This window comes from Nicotiana tomentosiformis, chromosome 2, assembly GCF_000390325.3.
Source record: "Nicotiana tomentosiformis chromosome 2, ASM39032v3, whole genome shotgun sequence".
NCBI classification, from domain to species: Eukaryota; Viridiplantae; Streptophyta; class Magnoliopsida; order Solanales; family Solanaceae; genus Nicotiana; species Nicotiana tomentosiformis.
This window is the reverse complement of record NC_090813.1, coordinates 166,017,310-166,039,290: the sequence shown is the minus strand read 5'-3', so window position 1 is coordinate 166,039,290 and position 21,981 is coordinate 166,017,310. Positions and strand designations below refer to the sequence as shown.

Below are 21,981 nucleotides of genomic sequence, written 5' to 3'. Positions count from 1 at the left end.
ATATATCATTGGTGCTTTCTTCTACTTGTTGTGGTGGCCTTTGAGGCTGATTGTAGTTCCATTGAGGTGTGTACTGATTTTAAGTGGCATGGTTTCCACCCCATGAGAAATTTGGGTGATTCCTCTAATTGGGATTATAGGTGTTCCCGTATTGTGCATTTTGGTTCATTGGACCTCTACTCTGCTGGCCCACAAAATAAATAGATTCTGGATTCACCGGGCATTGGTCACTCGTGTGAAATTCTCCACAAATTTCACAGCATATGGCCATCCTCTGAACCTGATGTATTTGATTCCCTTGACCCATTGCCATCTTTTCCATTTGGTTGGTAAGTTTAGATATTTCTGCCCGCATGGATGACATCTCCTCTAGCTCAAGTGTACCTGCTACTTTCTGTTTTATCATCCTTCTTGGTTCACCCTCACCTTGCTAGTTATTATCATTTGCAGTGAAATTGTTGAGAAGAGTCTGAATCTCACTATATGGCTTTTTCATGCAACTCCCTCCACAAGTTGAGTCTAGATTTCATTTGGAGGTCTCATCTAATCCATCCACAAAAGTATGTCCCAACACCTCATTAGTCTGACAATGATGTGAGCAGTCCCTGAGTAGTTTCTTATATCTTTCCCAAGCTTAACGAAGAGTCTCACCATCTCGTTGTTGAAACCCAAGAATCTGGCTCCTCAGTACATTTGTCTTCTTAGTGGGAAAAAACTTGATTAGGTAATTTTCGTGACAGATCATCCCATGTGTGGATCGAGTTTGTAGGTTCCTTGTTTAACCATTCGTTTATTTCCTCCATTAGAGAAAAGGGAAACAAAGTCAGTCTGACATAGTCCATAGAGATGTTCAGATGGTTGTATGTATCCGTAATCTCCAAGAAATTTTGTATATGCCTTTGGGGATCTTCACTTGACAACCCCACAAATAGCCCTGTGGATTTAATACATTGCATCATGTACTGCTTGAGCTCAAAGTGCCCAGTTATATCAGGCTTCACGATAACCTGAGTCATGTTCGCGAGACTAGGCCTTGCTGCCTCAATCACCGGTCTTTCTTCATTTTCTGCCATCTCGATTGGCTGTAGTTGGACTACAATACCCAACTCTGCAATTATTGCTCTTTCTTCCGCCTCCCTCCTTAACATGTGGAAAAGTCTTTCAGGTTCAGGATCAGGAGGAGGAAGGTTGTTCAAACTGTTGCTTCTTCTTAGCATTCAAGGTGGACATATGTAGAGTCAGAAACAATCAAACAAATTAACACTTGAACAAAAAAAAATAAAAGCTTATTTAAGATAAATAGCTAATTTCTAAATCCCCGGCAATGGTGCCAAAAACTTGTTGGGTCCCAACGCATACGCAAGTAAACGAGGTCGACAAGTAATAAAGTGATAAGAAAGTATCGTTCCAACAAGGATTTACGATCAACTATTTTCCAAACTAAGCTATTTATAAATTTAATTCTCAAGTAAGTGTGAAGAAGATGATTATGATTTTTGTAAACAAAATACTACGAACTAATAAGCAAGCAAGAAAATAAGATCACAAGTAGAGAAAACAAACACTTTGAAAGAATTCAATGAGATGGGGATATTCCAGGGTTATGGGATTAACGTCTCTCCTATTGCATTTTTCAAGTTGATGTAATCACTTGACTTATCTAACATGTTGATTAGCAGGGTTTATTATGCTCGAAAAGTTCTCTCGATGAGCCAACCTAAGACTATATGTCTATAGAATCAAACTTGACAAGAACGCATGTATATCTGCAAAAATATCCAAGTAAGGCAACTAGAATATGTCTATCCTAATCACGAATCTATTCTCCGATGCCCGGATTCAAGAACTTACTCTATCCAATCTTATATGCAATCTATAGTTCCCACTTTTGAGTTCAACTATAAATTCGTGGATAGTACTCTATTGTTAGCTACGCAATAGAATAATTAAGTGCAAGATTGGATAAACAAACTAATATGATAAAATCAAGCAAAATAATTAACCGTCAAATTACAATAGTCAAGAACGACCCATAACCCCAGAATAATGAGGTTCTTAGCCACTCATGTTCATAACAATAATAAAAATATCATTTTTAAACATAAAAGCTATGAATACTAGATGAGGGATGGAAGAATCAATAAAATTCGTGCCCCCAAGTGTTTCGTACTTGTGTTTCTCTCTCAAAGTGGCGCCCCCCCTCCAAAATAGGTTTAGACTTGCTTTTATACGAGTTGGGGGCGTCTTTTGTCGAAATAACCAAGTCCCGCGTGAAATAGGACAAATTCCCATTAACAGCGCCCAGGGTAGCGTGGGGCGCTAGCCCTGGCACTACGAATTTTGCTCTTCTGGAAACTGCGCCACAGGTAGTGCCCCATGCTACCTGTGGCGCTACTTTGTGGCTTTTTCTCGTTTCTTCCCCTTTTTGCTTCAATCACACACCTTTGTCCTAAATTATTTTTGGATAATTTTTACACATAAAAATACCACTAATTAGTAGAAATCATTACATTACACATCCGAAATCTACGAAACATAAGTAAAATGTGAGGCAATATGCACATAAATATACATACTTTAAGCCGAATATCACTTATGTTTGCTAACGATACAGAGATGCTTGCAATTAGAAAGATTACAGCTAGCCAAAGGGCTAATACAATGGTAGGTAAGGGCACTAGTAGATAGAGAGTTCTTGATGACGTGGCCCAGTTTGTGCCCTATCAGATAGTGCATACCAGATATGCAAATTTCCTTCGTAAGACCTTAAGGTGGGAATATCAAACACACCCCGTGAATAGCAGGCCATAGGAGTATCAGAAGGTAAAAGTATAAGTTTTAATAGGTAAAAGAAGCAAAATGAAGAAGGATATGAGGTACCCAGTTAGTGAAGATTATCAGTATTTACAATTCAGGCAGATAAATATAAGCATTATGAGTTTACTTTCAACATTAATAGATGTATGTACAATTGGCCATACTAATCTAAGTTATGCCTTATGGGAGCTAATAGATATAGTTTAAGAGAATGATGATATATCAGGATCCAGCTGGGGTTAGAGTAACCCAAAATGGTGGATGGATTGTTAGCATTAGCCGACATTTTCGAAGATATTGCGAACGTGATAAAAGTTCTCCTTTTGAGACACCCAGGTGGTACACTCTAGAATAGTACAGTCAGTATGAATACTAGAATGTTTAGAAAATTCAGAAGATAGGCACTGGAATTCTAGAAGGGATAAATATTTACTTTAGTATGATTCGCGTCCCTAGTAAAGAGAGAATGTTAGGCGACCCGAAGAGCCAGTGAAATGGAGCAAGGGGAGCTAAAAGTGAAAGAATGTTTTGTTGAAGTTTTTAGAATAAGGTAATAGACATAAGCATTAGAAGGAGAATAAGAAAATAGTAAACGAAGTATTATGAGTAAGATGTGATAAATGGGTGATAACGATAAATCAAAATATGACATGATGACAGAGTCTACAGTCCAGTGAAGGAAAAGACAAGAGGAGACCGGCCTTGAGACTATAAAAGAGTTTAAGCCATAAAGCCATATCCTCATTTCGAGAAGTGAGTTGGTGACTCCAATGTGATTACCAGAAGGCTAAGTTAGACCCCCCAGAGTAATAAAATTCAGTATGGGCTAGTGAACAAGATAAACTGAACATGAATTAGGGATAAGAGGATTCGATAATAGTTGACATCGTGAGAATTTTCAGATACCACATTCTGGCAATAATAGAATGGATAGCGGAAGAATAACCTTTAAAGGTCATTCAAGAAGACGCTTTCGTTCAGCAAGCGTTGTGAGTAGAGTTAAGCTTAAAGGACTAAGTGTGCCAGTTATACTAGGTGTCACCCTCGTGCGTAAGAAATTCAGTTATCCCTAGTACAGAAGGGTTACTACAAGGTGAGTAAGGGTTATTGAAAATTTGAAAAGACGACGAAGATGAATAAGTAAAACATCTATAGGTAAAACTTCAGAGCATTAAATTTTAGTACGCACCTAAAGGGGGGAAGATGGTATGATATGTTACTAAGTCGGAGTTAAGTGGTTGAGGTTAATATAGAATGGTAAAGGAAGAATGCGGTAAAAAGGCAAAAATAATGAGATTGCATTTATTCAGATCCTATAGATATGTCACGACTCTAGAACTTTATGCAAGCACGACACTAGGAAGAGGCAGCAAGGGTTCCCGTTAAGGATGTTAATTGATAAATAAGTGTGAATTGACACTTGATACATAAGGAGCTAGTGCGAGAGGTAAGTTAAGATAAAAGATATAACCCAAGAGAGGTTACACAAAATATAGATATGAGAATGGACCAACAAGTAGTTAGTAGTTGATTCAGGAAGAGCCTAGTTATGGACAAGAGGTCCAGATAAATCTGCAAATCATGCAAGATAAACATAGTGAACCTCATCATAGTGAATTCAGTGTCGTAGATATGAGATCATAGTCCTGGAGAAATATTCATATAGGAGTTGGGGTAGTGAAAGGTACCGTATAAGTGTTACAGAAATATAAAGAGTGAGACAATCAAAATTTGAGTTCAAAAGAAACCCTACGAGCATAAGGGCACGAAGATAAGTAACTAAGGGTAATTATAGGTGAGTAAGAACATGAAAAATTCCGTCGAGTATACGATATAATAAGCTTGCAGTTTTACAAAAGTCAAAGGGTCTCCCCTAAGTACTACAACGAAAGACTAGCTAAGGAAATAATGATGAAGGCTTTGACCTAAGCATAATAACCTGAATTCGATATTACAGAAGAAATGATCTTGTAACAACAATGTCATTAGAATATTGTATGCACTCTATAAGAAAGTGGCACCTATCGTTACTAATGAACGGGAAGTGAAACTAAAAGTAATATTTGAGTTCATATGAGTTGCAAGAAATTCCAATATGCGTGTGCACTAAGATAAGCAAAGTATTCATGCAACAAGTGGCAGAACGACCAGGAAAAGTAATTGCTTACGTTTAAAGACAGCTGAGAAGGCACGCAAGGAATTATTCGATCTATGACCTAGAATTAGTTACGTTATTAACGCACTTAAGACTTCGGAGTACTATCCATGTAAGATATATGTTGACATTCTTCCATGTATATGAGACTTCCGTATATCATTAAAAGAAAGAAATGAGACCACGCCACAGACAAAGGCTTGAATTGTTAGAAGATTATAATATGGATGTTCCATAGCATCCACAAAAGGTTAATGTAATAACTAATACCCTGAGCAGCAGATTGGAAGACAACTTAAGCCTACTGAAAGCCTGAGAGAGAAGAGGAAGCTCGAGAGTTACATCAACTAAGTAAATCAGGAGTCTGATTAAAAGGTTCTCGTGGTTGCACTCCTAGCAGAGTGATCTCATTCTTGAAGGCTTAATGGATGGTAGAGAAGGGATGTTTGGCATATTTAGCGTTTGTTAGAGATGCTAGTGTTGATACACCTACTGTTGACTTAATTCCAGTAGTGAGAGAGTTTTTGAATGTGTTTCCAGCAGACCAACCAGGCATGCCACCCGATAGGGATATTGATTTTGGCACCAGGCGCACAACCCATCTCTATTCCTCGTGTCGTATGCCTCTAGCAGAGTTGAAGGAATCAAAGGAAAAGTTGCAGGAGGGGTTCATCAGGTCTAGTGTTTCATCTTGGGGGTGCACCAGTGTAATTTGTTAAGAAGAAGAATGAGTCTGTGAGAATGTGTATACTATCAGCAGTTGAACAAGGTGTCCATCAAGAACAAGTATCTATTGCCGCGCATTGATGACTTATTTGTTCAGCTTCAGGGTTCCAGGGTGTTCACAAAGATTGACTTGATATCGGGGTATCACCAGTTGAATATTAGGGCTTCAGACATCCCTAAGACCGCTTTACGGACTGGTTATAGGCATTATGAGTTTTTGGTGATGCCGTTTGGGTTGGCTTATGCTCCAACAACTTTCATGCACTTTATGAACAATGTGTTCTAGCCTTATTTGGATTCTTTTTTCATTGTGTTAATTGATGATACATTTGTGTATTCCCGTAGTAGGGATGGGCTTGAGCAGCATTTGAGGATCGTGCTCTAGACTTTGAGGGAGAAGAAGCTATATTCTATATTTTCTAAGTGCAAATTTTGATTAGACTCGGTGGAATTCTATGGTCATGTGGTATCAAGTGATGAGATCAAGGTGGACGTAAAGAATATTAAGGCAGTTCAGAGTTGGCCTAGACCTTCTACTGTTACAAAGATCAGGATCTTCTTGGGTTTGGCTAGTTATTACCATCATTTTGTTGAAGGATTTTCATCTATTGTTGCTCCATTGACTAAGTTGACTCAGAAGGGTGCTATGTTCAGGTGGTTGGTTGAGTGTGAAGAGAACTTTCAGAAGCTCAAGGCGGCCTTGACTACAACTCCAGTATTGGTGTAAGGCCCCGTAAATTTTTACCTAAATCCCGAGGTTTTGTGATGCCGAGGTAGACTTATGTATTGATGACTGTAGAGATTCAAGCTCGCCGCTGTACGGACTTTTAGGGTTGAACAATGCGTTGGGGTGTTGAAAACAAATTTTTGGCAGAGCAGGGTGTTTCTGTGGTTCATTCTTCGATAGCAGAATTGATCTGCAAACCGCAGATTTGCCGCAGAGTGAAGTAGAGAAATGGCCAAACTTTGGAAGCTATTTTGCGGTCAATTATGTGGCCACATACTCGTTTCACAGGCCGCATATTCGTCGCAGAAGCCAGCATGAGAAATTTTGGAAGGAGGTTCTGCGGTCCTTTATGCGACCGTAGAATCGCATCGGGGCTTCATTTTTTTAATTTTATAACCCGACCCCATTTCGATATATAGACGCATAGGGCCAGTTTTGAAGAAAAAACCTGATATTTCTAGAGAGAGGAAGTACCATAGAGTGAGAGGGGAAGTTCCTAAGATTATTGTTCATCAATTCTTGCTCAAAGTTGAAGAATTCACAAGGAGAAACTCACAAGTTTTTCATCCAAGAGATAAGGTTCCATGTCCTAGTTTCAATTTCGAATTTGGGGTAGAAGATGGTTAATAGGGAGTGTGATTCTTGGGTGTGGGAGTTGTTCATTATTCATGCATGTACTATCAAGGTTGTGGTAAGATTGTTGAGCTTAATTGGGTAGACCTTGGGTTGTGGGGTGAAGGAAATCCACCATATGAGAACCTACAAATCATAATGCCCACCTAGTGTATGATAAAATACTTAAATGAGCTGGAACCATGAACTCCTTCCTAATTTGTGTTCAATTTTGTTATATTTCTAAATAGATCAAAGTTGCTAAGATTTCCGGAACATTGTAGTAATTTAAGGAAGGTCAAAGCGAGGTATGTTGGCTAAACTCCTCTTTTAGAATTGAACCCCACAATGTCCTTGTAAGTCCCTAGTTGCTCATTATAAATTTATTATTCCAAATAAGCCTTGTGTCAAAAGATATATGTGTTCAATATGTATTCCAAATGTTCTTGTTATGTTATGCTACTATTTGAGAATGTGTTCAAAGTATGGGTTGCATATCTAAATGTTATGACTTCAAGTCATGTTTCAAATGAAAGCTATTACGCCAAATTGTGTAGAAATCTCAATGCGCTTAAGACTCTTAATTGCTCACATATGTACTCAAAGTCTTGAATAGAATGCTTTGTTGTTGATGATCCGTGATAATGTTTGAAAGTGAAAGAGGTGAGCATGAAATATAAAATACGGCCAACGTGCCAAGAATGATATTACATTTGGGGCCAGTAGTGCTAGTGAAACTAAGAGATGTGTAAAAAGATGTTGAAATGAGTTGTAAATCCTTTAAATAATAAATACTTTGGGAGTATCATTAGTCACCGAGGAAGGGTAGGTTGAAATAGCCTAACCCCGAAACTACGCATGCTAGTGTAGGAGTGGATTGTAATTATCCCCTCATTTGGGATAGGATTGATGTGATGAGAATATTCCCCTTTATTGGGATGGGATGATTACTAGAAAAGGGTGATGTTGATCCACACGTCATTATGGTGAGATGGCCTAGCCTGTCGGGTCGTGATCGGACGCCATGTCGCAGAAATAGTGGTGACTGTGCTTGAAATTGTGATTGAGATAATGATTGAAACTGTGATAGTGATTAGGAATGTGGTTGATGTCTTTGGGTGAGACGGCCTAGCCGATCGGGCCGTGATCGGACTCTGTGCTAAAATCACAGTGGTATATCGGTGCTAAGATCTCCCAACCTAAAATAATGGAAATCTATTTGAAAACCTATCTTGATCCTAACTTGATGATTTAGTATTGTTTGAGACTTCCATTGATTTTATGACTGTTCTTCCTTGTATTGTTACATGTTCTAATGAGAGGGTGTTTAGTCATACATACTAGTACTATTCTGTATGTACTAACGTCCCTTTTGCCGAGGGCGCTTCATCTTTAATGGATGCAGGTGGTTCCGCAGCAGGTGGCATTGATCATTAATACCAGCACACCCTCTTCCCAACAGATTTGGTGAGTCCCACTTCATTTCGGGGTCTTCTATCTTTTGTTCCCCATGCATTGTGTTTGAGGTATAGCTGGGGCCTTGTTGCCAGTATTATCATGGTATTCTTTTGTATCCATTAGAGGCACCGTAGACACAATGTGGGTTGTACATGGGGTTGGGGAAATCAAACCAGACTTGTTGTGTTTGAATCAGTTATTTCACTTCAACTATGAAAGTGTATGTATTTTGGGAGTTTTAAAAGTGAAGTAATTAATGGTGATGCAATTAGTGTAGTTCATGAATCCTCTTGTGTTAATTAATGATATTTATCTTCTCTTTATTTATGGGTGAGTCGGGTTGAAGACAATCTAGTAGGCTTGCTCGACCAGGTTATCTCGGTTTAGCGCCTGTTGCACTTTCTAAGGTTGGGCGTGACAGTTGGTTTTGCCTTTAGGATCGGGGTCTTATGCGGTTTGTTATGATGCTTCTCGGGTTGGCATTGGGTGTGTGTTGATGCAGGACGGTAGGGTGATTACCTACATGTTGCGCCGGTTGAAGCCTCATGAGAGGAACTATCCAGTGCATGATTTGGAGTTAGCAGCTATTGTTCACGCATTCAAGATTTGGAGGCATTACTTATATGGCGTGTCTTGTGAGGTGTATACGGATCGTCAAAGTCTTTAGCATCTATTCAAGCAAAAGGATCTAAACTTGAGGTAGCTGAGGTGGTTAGAGCTATTGAATGACTATGATATCACTATTATTTATCATCAGGGGAAGGCTAATAGCAGACGCCTTGAGTAGAAAGGGGAAGAGTATTGGGAGTTTAGCATTTATTCCAGTTGAGGAGAGGTCTTTGGCTATGAATGTTGAGGCATTGGTCAATATATTTGTGAGATTGGATATATCGGAGCCTAACAGAGTCCTTGCTTGTGTTATATCTCAGTCATCCTTGTTTGAGCGCATTAAGGCTCATACACTATAATGATCCCCATTTACTTGTCCTTAGGGACACAGTGCAACGAGGTGGTGCTAAGGAAGTTTCTATTGGTGATAATGGTGTACTGTGGCTTCAGGGCCGGATTTGATTCTTGTAGATGGGTTGAGAGAGTTTATTCTTGAGGAGGCTCATAGCTCGTGGTATTCTATTCATCTGGGTGCTACGAAGATGTATCATGATTTGAAGCAGCATTATTGGTGGCGAAGGATGAAGAAAGAAATTGTTGGACATGTTACTCGGTGTTTAAGTTGTCAGCAGATCAAGTATGAGCATAAAAGACCTGGTGGATTGCTTCAGAAGATTGAGATACTAAAGTGGAAGTGGGAGCGCATCACTATTGACTTTGTGGTAGGTTTGCCTCGACATTGAGGAGATTGACGTTGTTTGGGTCATTGTGGACAGACTGACCAAGTCTGCACATTTCATTCCAGTCATGACTTCCTACACTTCAGAGTAGTTGGCTATGATTTATATCAGGTAGATTGTCCGCTTGCGTGGTTTGCCGGTGTCTATTATCTCAGATTGAGGTATTCAGTTTACTTCGCACTTATGGATAGCTGTTCAACATTAGTTGGGCATGCAAGTTGAGTTGAGCACTGCATTTCACCCTTAGATGAACGGGCAGTCCGAGTGGACCATTCAGATATTGGATGATATGTTGAGAGTTTATGTCATAGATTTCGGAGGCCAGCGGGATTAGTTTCTTCCATTAGTGGAGTTTGCATAGAATAAATATTAGTCGAGCATCCAGATAGATCCTTATGAGGCATTGTATGGGAGGCGATGTCATTCTCCGGTTGGTTGGTTTGAGCCAGGTGAGTCTAGATTGTTTAGCACATATTTGGTTCGTGATGCTTTGGAGAAGATGAAATTGATTCAGGAGCGGCTTTGTACAACGTAGTCCAGGAAGAAGAGTTATACTAATAGGAAGGTTCGTGATGTGGCTTTCATGGAAGATGAGAGGGTTCTTCTCCGAGTTTCTCCTATGAAGGGCGTGATGAGGTTTTGGAAGAAGGGCAAGTTTCACCCTCGATATGTTGGTCCTTTCGAGGTGTTAGAGAGAGTGGGTGAGGTGGCCTATAGACTCGCTTTTCCACCCAGATTAACTGGAGTTCACCCAGTGGTTCATGTTTCCATGCTTCGGAAGTACTATAAGGATCCGTCGCATGTGTTGGATTTCAGCTCAGTGCAGTTGGATGAGAATCTGGCTTATGAGGAGGAGCCGGTGGCCATTTTGGATGGGAAGATTCAGAAGATGAGGTCGAAGAGTATTGCATCAGTGAAGGTTTAGTGGAGAGGCCGAGAGGAGACTTGGGATACCGAGCTTGATATGTAGAGCAGATATCCTCAGCTTTATGATATCCCAGGTATGACACTAAACTTGTTCGAGGATAAACGTTTGTTTAAGAGGGGGAGAATGTAACGGCTCAGCTAGTTGTCTTGTGTATTTGATCCCCGTTTCCCTATTTGATGCTCCCCATATGCTTCTTTGTTGTTTTGTGACTAGTGGGGATGGTTGGTTTAGTTTTGGGAAAGTTTTGGAGTGAAATGAAACACTTAGTTCCATGGTTGGAAGCTTAAGTTACAAGAATTAACCGAGGTTTGACTTTTGTGTAAATAATCTCGGAATGATGTTTTGATGGTTCCAATAGATTTGTATGGTGATTTTGGACTTAGGATTATGTCCGGATTTGAAGTTGGATGTTCTAAGGTTGATTTTTCTCTATTTAGCGAGTTTGAAATTTGAAGAATTAGAAGGTTCATAGGTTTGATCGGGAGTTGACTTTGATGATGCCGGGTTTGAATTATTGCTCAGGGAGTTGAAATAGGTTCATTATATCATTTGGGACTTGTGTGCAAAATTTGGGGTATTCTTAGTTGGTTAGACGTGGTTCGACATAAGTTTGGAAGTTTGAAGTTTGATTAGTTCATTAAGCTTGAATTGAGGTGCGATTTATAATTTTTATGTTATTTTGTATGATTTGAGACCTCGAGTATGCTTGTGTTATGTTTTGGGACAAGTTGGTATGATTGGACGGGGTCCCGAGGGGCTCGGGGTGTGTTTCATATGGGTTTCGGTTCATTTGAGGTTGGATTGGAAGTTATAGTCTAGTGTTTTTGCACCTACGAGGTTTAGTCTGCAGGTGCGAGTCCACAAATGTGGATTGGGGGTCACATATGCGAAGGCTAGCAAAGGGCAATAGTGTCCGCATGTGCGAAGCTTTGGGCGCAGGTGAAAGCCCAGTCCGCTGAACCGGGCTCGCAGAAGCGTAAGCTTGACCGCTGAAGCGACATGCCAGGGTATTAAGTTGGATCAGCATCTGCGAGGATTTTTTCGCAGACATTTAGGCCGCAGAAGCGAGAACACTGGGTAGAAAACTTTTAATCAAGGGTTTGGCTTCTTTTGTCATATTTTGTGATTGGGAACTCGGATTGGGGAGATGGTTGAGGCGATATTCACCCACTTGGATTGGGTAAGTATTTTTAACTTGGATTTGATTATTATTCATGATTCTATCATTGATTTTGACTGTTGTATGGTGAAATCAAAAGGAGATATTTGGGTATTTTTACTATGATTTTGGAGAGTAAAAAATGGAGATTTGAACCTCAAATCGGAGTCGGATTTGGATGAAACTTGTATATTTGGACTCGTATTTGAATGAGTAGTCAGGATTTGTGACTTTTGTCGGGTTCCGGGAGGCAGGCCCTAGTTAACCTTTTGGTTGACTTTTTGCTATTTGCTAAAGTTTAAAGTTTTATCACTTGGAATCGATTTCTATCACCGTGTTTTATGTTATTGATTTGTTTTGGGCTAGATTTGACCCGTTCGGAGGCCCATATGAGAGGCAAGGGCTCTTTGGAGTATTGATTCTCGTGCTTTGAGGTAGTATCTTGCCTAGGCTTTGTTTTAGAGTATTTTCCCCATAGATTACGATGCTTGCTATGTGTTGGGGGTGATGCACGTATGTGGTGACAAGCATATCTGCATACACTATGGTTATTACTGGTCCGAGTAGATCTTAGGCTATTTTGCGCCTTGTTTTTATATCATGCCTTCGTTTTACCATATTTTCTCTACTTGTATAACTACTGGGGTTATTATTCATGTTAGAAATCTTGTCTAGGCTATGTGCTTATCCATTTGAGACATGTTAGGGCTATTTGCTCTGCTGAGCTGTTTGGCTTGATTATAGTCATAATTTTTAGTCATGGTACTATATCTGCGTGTTATTTCACTATTTCTATATACTTTTGTATCTGTCATTTCACATGTTGTTGGTTTCTATCCTTGAGCATTGCGAGTTTGAGTGGATTTGTGGCATAATGGTATAATTTGTGCGGTATATTAATTTCTAATACTGTAAGATATTGGCATATTGTGATTTGAGAGGATGAATAACCGAACTGGGGTCTTAGAGCCGTCATGATATTGATATTGAGGTGACGCATACACCATGCCCCCCTTATTGGGCTGAGTGGTATTGATATTAAGGGGACGTGTGCGCCAGTCCATTTGGCTGAGTATGATCGTTGAATTTTGATCCGATCATGCACTTGGGCTAGGATCCGTTCCTCCGGATCCAGGTGATAATCCATGTTACTTTGGGCCCTGAGAGTGCAGGCACTTGATATGTGCTGAGTGAGGGGCTTTATGCCAGACACCCAGACTGTAACGACCTGGCCAGTCATTTTATGTATTTTAGCCCTGTTCCCCTATTTGATGTTTCCCATATGTGTGTTTGTTGTTTTGTAACTTGCGGGTTTGATTGGTTTGGCTTCGGGAAGGTTTTGGAGTGAATTGGATCACTTAGTGTCGTTTTGGAATCTTAAGTTATAAAAAGTTAACCAAGGTTTGACTTTCATTAAACGACCTCGCAATGGTATTTCCATGGTTCCAATAGGTTTGTATGGTAATTTTTGACTTAGGTGTATGTCCGGATTTGGATTTGGAGGTACCTAGGTTGATTTAGCTCTATTTGGCGAAAGTTGAAAATTTGAAAGTTTGGAAGGTTCATAGGTTTGACTGGTAGTTGGCTTTGGTGTTATCAGATTCGGTTTGTTATTCTGGGAGTTGGAATAGTTTGGTTATGTCATTTGGAACTTGTGTTCGAAGTTTGGGCTTAATCCAGATTGGTTAGGCTTGAATCAGACGTTTGGTTTGAAAGGTGGAATGTGATGAACTTAAGAGAAGCTTTATATATGTTTGGGCTGACGATTCTTAGATTTAATATTAGTCTTGGTGTTTGGAGCATTCAAAAAATTGTGGAGTTGGAACTTGTTGGTGCGATTGGATGGGGTCCCGGGGCCTCGGGTGTGTTTTCGGGTCGTTTCAGTCCATTTCATCTTGGTTTTGGATTGTTGGTTTGCTGATGTGTTGCAGTGCTTCGCAATCGCGAAGCTAGTCTGGTGATCGCGATGAAGAGGGAGCAGGCAGAAGGATTTTCCTCTTCGTTCACAAATGAGGTCATGCGTTCACGGAGAGGAGGGAGCTGAAGCAACATGATCACGTGAGGAGGACACGTTCACGAAGGAGTGATGCCAGAGGGGAAGGAATACCTCCGCGTTTGCAGAGCTAGGCTTACATTCATGTAGGCTCAGTAGGTGGTCAGGTATCGTGTTCACGTAAGGATTTCGCATTTGCAAAGAAGGGGTAGCAACTGGACAAGGATTTGGCCTTTGCGATCGCAAAGTTGGTCCCGCGATTGCGAAGTGTATAACTGGATAGAAGTATAAGTTATTATTTTCGGGACCTTGAGCTCATTTTATCATATTTTTGGATTGGGAGCTCGGATTGAAGCTATTTTCACCCACTTGGATTGGGTAAGTTTTCTTGATTTGAAGTTGATTATAATTCATGATTTTACCTTTGATTTTGGGATTTGATTGGTGAATATAAAAGAGAATAATTAGGGGTTTTGGTAAAACGTTTCTATAGTGAAAAATATAGATTCGAACCCTGATTTGGAGTCGATTTTGGATGAAACTTATATATTTGTACTCGTATTTTAATGGATAGTCAGGATTTGTGACCTTTGTTGGGTTTCGAGAGGCGAGCTCGAGTTGACTTTGTGCAATTGATTAAAGATTTCACCTTTATCATTTGGGTTCAATTTCTATAGCTTTGTTTGACATTATTGGGTTGTATTTAACTAGATTCGAGCCGTTTTGAGTTGGGTCTTTGAGGATTTCGCACTTTTGGTGATTTTAAGGCTATCAGGTGGAGGTAAGTCTCTTGGCTAACCTTGTTAAGAAGGAAACCCCTAGGAAATGACTTGTTTGCTGTGTGTTTGAGGTATTGGGGTGGTGTATATATATGGTGGCGAGCGTATATACATTCATCGAGTTTATATCATGACCGGAGGTAGAAATTGGAATATGTTTTGATTTGGTTGACTATGTGCTCGTTTGATTCACGATTTATTTAGCTTATGTGACTTTGTGTGCTCTCTTATTTATGATAGAAATCATACCTAGGCTTGCAATTAATTGTGAAAGCACGGGAACTTATTCTTGATATGTTAAATTGCTTAATTGTTCGTAGTCACATAGAGATTTCATGAGCACATATCCGTAAGATATTTATTAAGTCCTTATGCACATTCTACCTATAATTCTTGAGCATATACATACATTTTCAATAATGGATTCGTGATTCGGACTGAGAATTTTGGCACGAAGGGTAATCATGCAGGTAAGACACATATATGACACATTGGACATGATGATCGGATATTGATTTATGAGGGATGCTATTAAATCACTCATGCGCTTGGATTTGGATTCGTCCCTCCAGAGTGAGGTGATAACCCATGTTACTTTGGACCTTGTGAGCGTGGTCGATACATGGATTTTATACCAGGTCGATACATAGATTGTGTATCGGGTTATGTTGATACATGGATTGTGTATCGGGGTACATGGATCTTTTACCGACTGAGCATGCATTCGTACTAATGACTCATTTAAATATATTTAATTAACTGATAATTGTTACTTGACATCGTTATAAGCTAATTGGGAGATCCGACTCCGTAATTTGAGCATGTTATCTTTTAATTCGATATCTGCATAGCGTTGTTGTTATTTCTGTTCCGAAAACGCATGCTTAATATGTTTCAACTATTGATATATGTGACTCCTGTTATTCATGATGTTACTCATTGTTCAATTGTTAAATTTTGTTATTACATTTGTGTGGTAAGTATTCGGAAGTATGTATCCTCGCTACTACTTCTTCGAGGTTAGACTTGATTCTAATTGGGTACCGATTATAGTGTACTCATACTACGCTTATGCATATCTTTTTGTGCAGATCCTCATATGGGTCCTAGCAGAGCTTCCTGATTCGGCTAAGAGATTTCGCGGAGACTTAGGGTGAGCTACACTTCATGGATCTACTGCACAGTTCCCGATTCCCTATCCCTTTTATTATTTCTGTCTATTTGTATTTCCGACAATTTAATATGTACACAGACTTGATCCCATTTCCGTAGTTTGCTCGTGTACTTGTGCCACCAAGTCTTCGAGGCGTATTATGTTGGCTGTGTCTAGTCCATGCTTGGGTTCTACCCGATATTATTATTGTATTGAGACTGTTTCCATATTTAAATATTAATTATCTTTGTTAAATAATGAAAATGGGCCCCTTTTTATTGATTTCGAGTTGACTTGCTTAGCAAGTTCGGCTAGGCACCATCACAGCCTTGAGGTGGGATTTTGGGTAGTGACAAATTAGTATCAGAGCTCTAGGTTGTGTAGGTCTCACGAGTCATGAGAAGGTCTAATAGAGTCTTGTGGTTCGATACAGAGATGTGTGTACTTATTTCTCAGAAGCTACAAGATATTAGGAAACTACCCATTCTTTCATTCTTTATCGTTCAACTTTATTGATCAAAAGTTTGAATCTTTGTATTTCTATTCTCTCAGAGATGGTGAAAATACGTTCATCAAGAGCAGTAGGGCAGACACCAGCCCCTCAGGCTAGGGCTGTGAGTGGTCGTAGTTGAGACAGAGGAAGGGCCCGCACTGGATTTAGTGCCCCTATTAGGCCAGCCACTATGGAGCCACCAGTGGCTCTGATGGAGGAGCAGGTTTTCGATCAAGGTGAGCTAGTTGGACCAACTTAGGTCTCAGCGGGGTTTATTGCTACTATAGTACTTCAGGATACCCTTGTTCGTTTGGTTGGTTTAGTGGAGGGTCTAGCACAAACCAGAGTACTTTCTATGGAACCAACTACTTCTCAGGCGGGGGAATGGTATAGACTTCCGCTTATCACACTCCTGAGCAGGTTGTAGCTGGTTATCATATGCTAAGTGTGGTACATGCTGGGGGACATCTTGCTGTAGCTGCTGTTAGGCCGGTAGTGGATGTCGCTATGTCTGAGGAGGAGTAGAAGAAGTTTGATTGGATCAGGAAGATAGTTCCTCCACGTTATAATGGTGATCCTTTTGTTGATGCACATTATTTCATAGATGGTTTCCAGGAGATTCTATGGAATCTTGGTTTGGTGGAGTCGAATGGGGTCGCATTCACTACCTTTCAGCTTCAAGGGCCAGCCAAGAGGTGGTGGCAGTCATATGGGCGTAGCAAGACAGAAAGGTCACTTCCACTCTCTTGGAGTCAGTTCTCACATCTCTTCTTAGAGAAGTTCATTCCCCTCACGTAGTAGGAGGAGATGTAGGTTCAGTTCGAGCACCTCCAGCAGGGTCGTATGTCTGTGATCGAGTATGAGATGAGATTCATTGAGCTATCCCATCATGCAACTTTTCTTATCCCTACTGAGGTTGAGAATGTGAGGAGGTTCATTGAGAGGATAAATTTAATATCAAGATGCTATGGTCAGGGAGGCAGAGACTAGTACTACATTTCTTCAGGTTGTGGACATAGCGCGGGGGATTGAGCGCATCCAGGGTCAAATCAGGGAGACCATGGTGGTGAGAGGCAAGAAGCCCTGCTATTTTGGTGGTTTCAGTGGTACCGTGTCTGGATGTAGGGATCATTCTGGGAGATTCCATCATAGCAGGCTAGTTCCTTCATCTTATTAGCCCGCTCGTGGTGCTCCAGTTGAGTCTTCATTCAGTGTATTACCAAGATCGAGCTCCTACCGTGCTCCTTCAGCACTAGTTCTTCTAGTAGGTACTCGGGTTATTAGAGGTAACCTTAGTTTCAACAACCATTCTCAGCTCGAGGTTGTTCTCAGTATGGAGAGGTAGGGGCATATCAAGAGGGATTGCCCCATACGTGGTAAAGGTGCAGCACAACAGGGTTCTCAGGCAGTGACTCCAGTTATAATTTCTACACCACCAGCCCCACCAACTAGAGGGGGAGCTCAGGCAGTCTAGGGACGCCGCAGAGGCGGAGGTTAGTCGGGTGGAGGTCAGGCCCGTTGTTATGAATTTCTAGGCAGACCCGAGGCAGAGGCTTCTGATGCGGTTATCATAGGTATTGTTTCGGTCTGTAACAGAGATGCATCAGTTCTATTTGATCATGGTTCTACATATTCCTATGTGTCATCGTACTTTGCATCATATTTGGGTTTGCCCTGTTCTTCTCTTAATATTCCCGTTCATATATCTACATATGTGGGTGACACTATTGTGGTGGATCGCGTGCATCAGTCTTGTTTGGTTAAAATTTGGGGCTATGAGACAAGTGTTGACCTTTTGTTGCTTAGTATGGTGGATTTTGATGTGATATTGGGTATGGATTGGTTAACTCCGTATCATGCTATTCTTGATTGTCACGCTAAGACCGTGACGTTTGCTATGCTAGGGTTGCCAAGGTTGGAATAAGAAGGTTTTCTTGGGTATACTTCTAGTAGGGTGGTTCATTTTTGAAGGCTTAAAGGATGGCTGAGAAGGGGTGTTTGGCGTACTTATCCTTTGTGAGAGATGTTAGTGTTGATTCTTCTACCATTGAGTCAGTTCCGATTGTGAAGCAGTTTCTAGATGTATTTCTAGCAGACACTAGGCATGCCACCCGATAGGGATATTGATTTTGGTATTGAATTGGTGCCTGGCACTCTGCCTATATCTATTCCACCATACAATATGGCTACAGTAGAGTTGAAGGAATTGAAAGAGAAGTTGCAAGAGTTACTGAATAAGGGTTTCATCAGGCCTAGTGTTTCATCTTGGGGTGCACCCATGTTGTTTGTTAAGAAGAAGGATGGGTCTATGAGAATGTGTATTGACTATAGGCAGTTGAACAAGGTGACCATCAAGAATAAGTATCCATTTCCTCGCATTGATGTCTTATTCGACCAATTTTAGGGTGCTAGAGTGTTCTCAAATATTGACTTGAGATTGGGGTATCATCAGTTTAAGATCAGGGCCTCAGACATTCTTAAGATGCCCTTAAGGACTCGTAATGGACACTATGAGTGTTTGGTGATGTCTTTTGGGTTGACTAATGCCCCAACAGCCTTCATGCATTTGGTGAATAGTGTGTTTCAGCCTTACTTGGACCCTTTTATCCTTGTATTCATTGATGATATCTTGGTGTATTCTCGTAGTACTGAGGAGCATGAGTAGCAATTGAGGACTGTGCTCCAGATTTTGAGGGAGAAGAAGTTATATGCTAAGTTATCCAACTGTGAGTTCTTGCTGGACTTGGTGGCATTCTTGCTCCACATGTTATCTAGTAATGGGATTAGGGTGGACCCGAAGAAGATTGAGGCAGTTCAGAGTTTGCCCCGACCTTGTACCGCTACTGAGATCAGGAATTTCTAAGGCTTTGCTAGATATTATCGCCACTTTGTGGATGGGTTTTCATATATTACATCCCTATTGACTCAGTTGACTCAGAAGGGTGCTCCATTTAGGTGGTCCGATGAGTTTGAGGAGAGCTTTCAGAAACTCAAGACGACATTAACTACAACTCCAGTTTGGTACTACCCTCAGGATCGCGGTCATACACAGTCTATTGTGATGCTTTGAGGGTTGGTATTGTATGTATATTGATGCAAGATGGTAGGGTGATTGCCTATGCATCGCGCTAGCTAAAGCCCTCGGAGAAGAACTATCCGGTGCATAATTTGGAGTTAGTTGCTATTGCACACACGCTCAAGATTTGGAGGCATTACTTATATTTCATGTCTTGTGAGGTATATATGGATCACCGGAGTCTCCAGTATCTGTTTAAATAAAAAGATGTGAATTTAAGGAAATGAAGATAGTTGGAGCTATTGAAAGACTATGATATCACCAGTCTTTATCATCTGGGGAAGGTAAATGTAGTGGCTGACGCCATGAGTAGAAAGGCAGAGAGCATGGAGAGTTTGGAATTTATTCCAATAGTGGAGAGACCATCAACTATTGACATTCAGGCCTTGGACAATAAGTTCGTGAGGTTTGATATTTCGAAGCCTAGCATGGTTCTTGCCTGTGTTGTGATTTAGTCGTCTTTGCTTGAGTGCATTAAGGCGTGCCAGTATGATGATCCCAACTTGCTTGTCCTTAAGGAAACGGTGCAACGAGGTAGTGCCAAGGAGGTGATTATTGTTGATGATGGGGTATTGAGGCTTCAGTGACGAATCTATGTTCCAAAGGTGGTTGGTTTGAGGGAATTGATTCTTGAGGAGCTCACAGTTCGCGGTATTCTATTCACCCATGTGCTACGAAGATGTATCATGATTTGAAGCAACATTATTAGTTGAGAAGGATGAATAAGGACATTATTGAGCATGTTGCACGGTATTTGAACTGTTAGAAGGTCAAGTATGAGCATCAGAGACCGAGTGGTTTGCTTTAGAGGTTAGACATACCGAAGTGAAAGTGGGGCATAACACTATGGACTTTGTGGTTGGGTTGCCACTGACCTTGAGGAGATTTGATGCTATGTGTGTTATTATGGATAGACTGATCAATTCTGCACATTTCATTCCAGTTATGACTTCCTACACTTCTGAGAAGTTGGCTCGAATTTATCATAAAGAGATTTCTTTTCTACTTGGTGTGCCTGCGTCTATCATCTCGGATAGAGGGACTTAGTTTACATCACATTTTTGGAGAGTGGTGCTATGTGAGGTGGGAACGTAGGTTGAGTTGAGTATGTTTTTTCATCCTCAGATGGACTGGCAATTTGAGCGGACCATTCAAATATGGAGGATATGTTGAGAGCCTACATCATTGATTTCGAGGGCTAGTGGGAGCAACTTCTACCGTTAGCACAGTTTGCCTACAACAACAACTACCAGTCGAGTAACGAGATGGCCATGTATGAGGCCTTATATGAGAGGCGATGTCATTATCCAGTTGGTTGGTTTGAGCATGAGGAGGCTACATTGTTGGGCACTGATCTAGTTCGTGATGCTTTGGAGAAGGTAAAGTTGATTCATGAGTGACTTCGTACAGCACCATCCAGGTAGAAAAGCTATGCCGATAGGAAAGTTCGCGATGTAGATTTCATGGAGGGTGAGAGGGTTCTCCTTAGTGTCTCGCCTATGAAGGGCGTGATGAGGTTCGGGAAGAAGGGCAAGTTGAGTCCTCAGTACATTGGTCCATTTGAGGTTTTGGAGAGAGTGGGTGAGGTGGCTTACATGCTTGCTTTTCCACCCATCTTGTCGGGAGTACATCCAGTGTTTCACATCACATGCTTTGAAAGTATCAGGAGGATCAATTACATGTGTTAGATTTTAGTTCTGTATAGTAGGATGAGAACTTGGCCTATGAGGAGGAACGGATGGCTATTTTGGACAGGTAGGTTCGAAAGCTGAAATCAATGGATATTGCATTGGTGAAGGTTCAGTGGAGAGGTCAACCAGTCGAGGAGGCAACTTGGGAGACTGAGCATGATATGCGGAGCAGATATCCACATTGTTGTTTGCATTCTAGGTATGTTTCTAAACTCGTTTAAGGACGAATGTTTTTTTAAGAGGGGGAGAATGTAACAATCCGGCCGGTCGTTTTGTGTATTTTAGCCCCGTTCCGCTATTTGATGTTTCCTGCATGTGTGTTTGTTGTTTTGTGACTTGCAGGGTTGATTGGTTTGGGTCATGAAGGTTTTGGAGTGAATTGGAACACTTAGTGCCATTTTGGAATCTTAAGTTATAGGAGTTAACCAAGGTTTAACTTTCATGTAAACAACCTTGGAATGATATTTCAATGGTTCCAATAGGTTCGTATGGTGATTTTGGACTTAGTCATATGTTCATATTTTGATTTGGAGTTTCCTAGGTTGATGTGACTCTATTTGGCAAAAGTTAGAAATTTGAAGGTTTAGAAGCTTCATAGGTTTGATCGGGAGTTGACTTTGGTGTTATCAGGTTCAGTTTATTTTTCCGGGATTTGGAATAGATTTCTTATGTCATTTTAAACTTGTGTGCAAACTTTGGGCTTAATCCGGATTGGTTAGGGTTGAATGGGATGTTTGGTTTGACGTTGTAATATTATGAAATTAAGGGAAGCTTAACATGTGTTTTTCCATCGATTCTTGGTTTTAGTGTTAGTCATGGTGTTTGGAGCATTTGTACAAGTTTGGATAAGGTTTGGAACTTTTTG

The 21,981-nt window shown here is 40.7% G+C and overlaps 1 protein-coding gene across 1 annotated transcript; it reads left to right on the top strand.

Moving 5' to 3' along the window:
• Positions 1-9,646: 9,646 nt before the first annotated feature.
• Positions 9,647-10,769, top strand: LOC138906012 (uncharacterized). The gene is made up of 2 exons (XM_070194530.1): positions 9,647-9,826; positions 10,380-10,769. Exons 1-2 carry the CDS (start codon positions 9,647-9,649, stop codon positions 10,767-10,769), a joined length of 570 nt encoding a protein of 189 aa, XP_070050631.1.
• Positions 10,770-21,981: the final 11,212 nt, after the last annotated feature.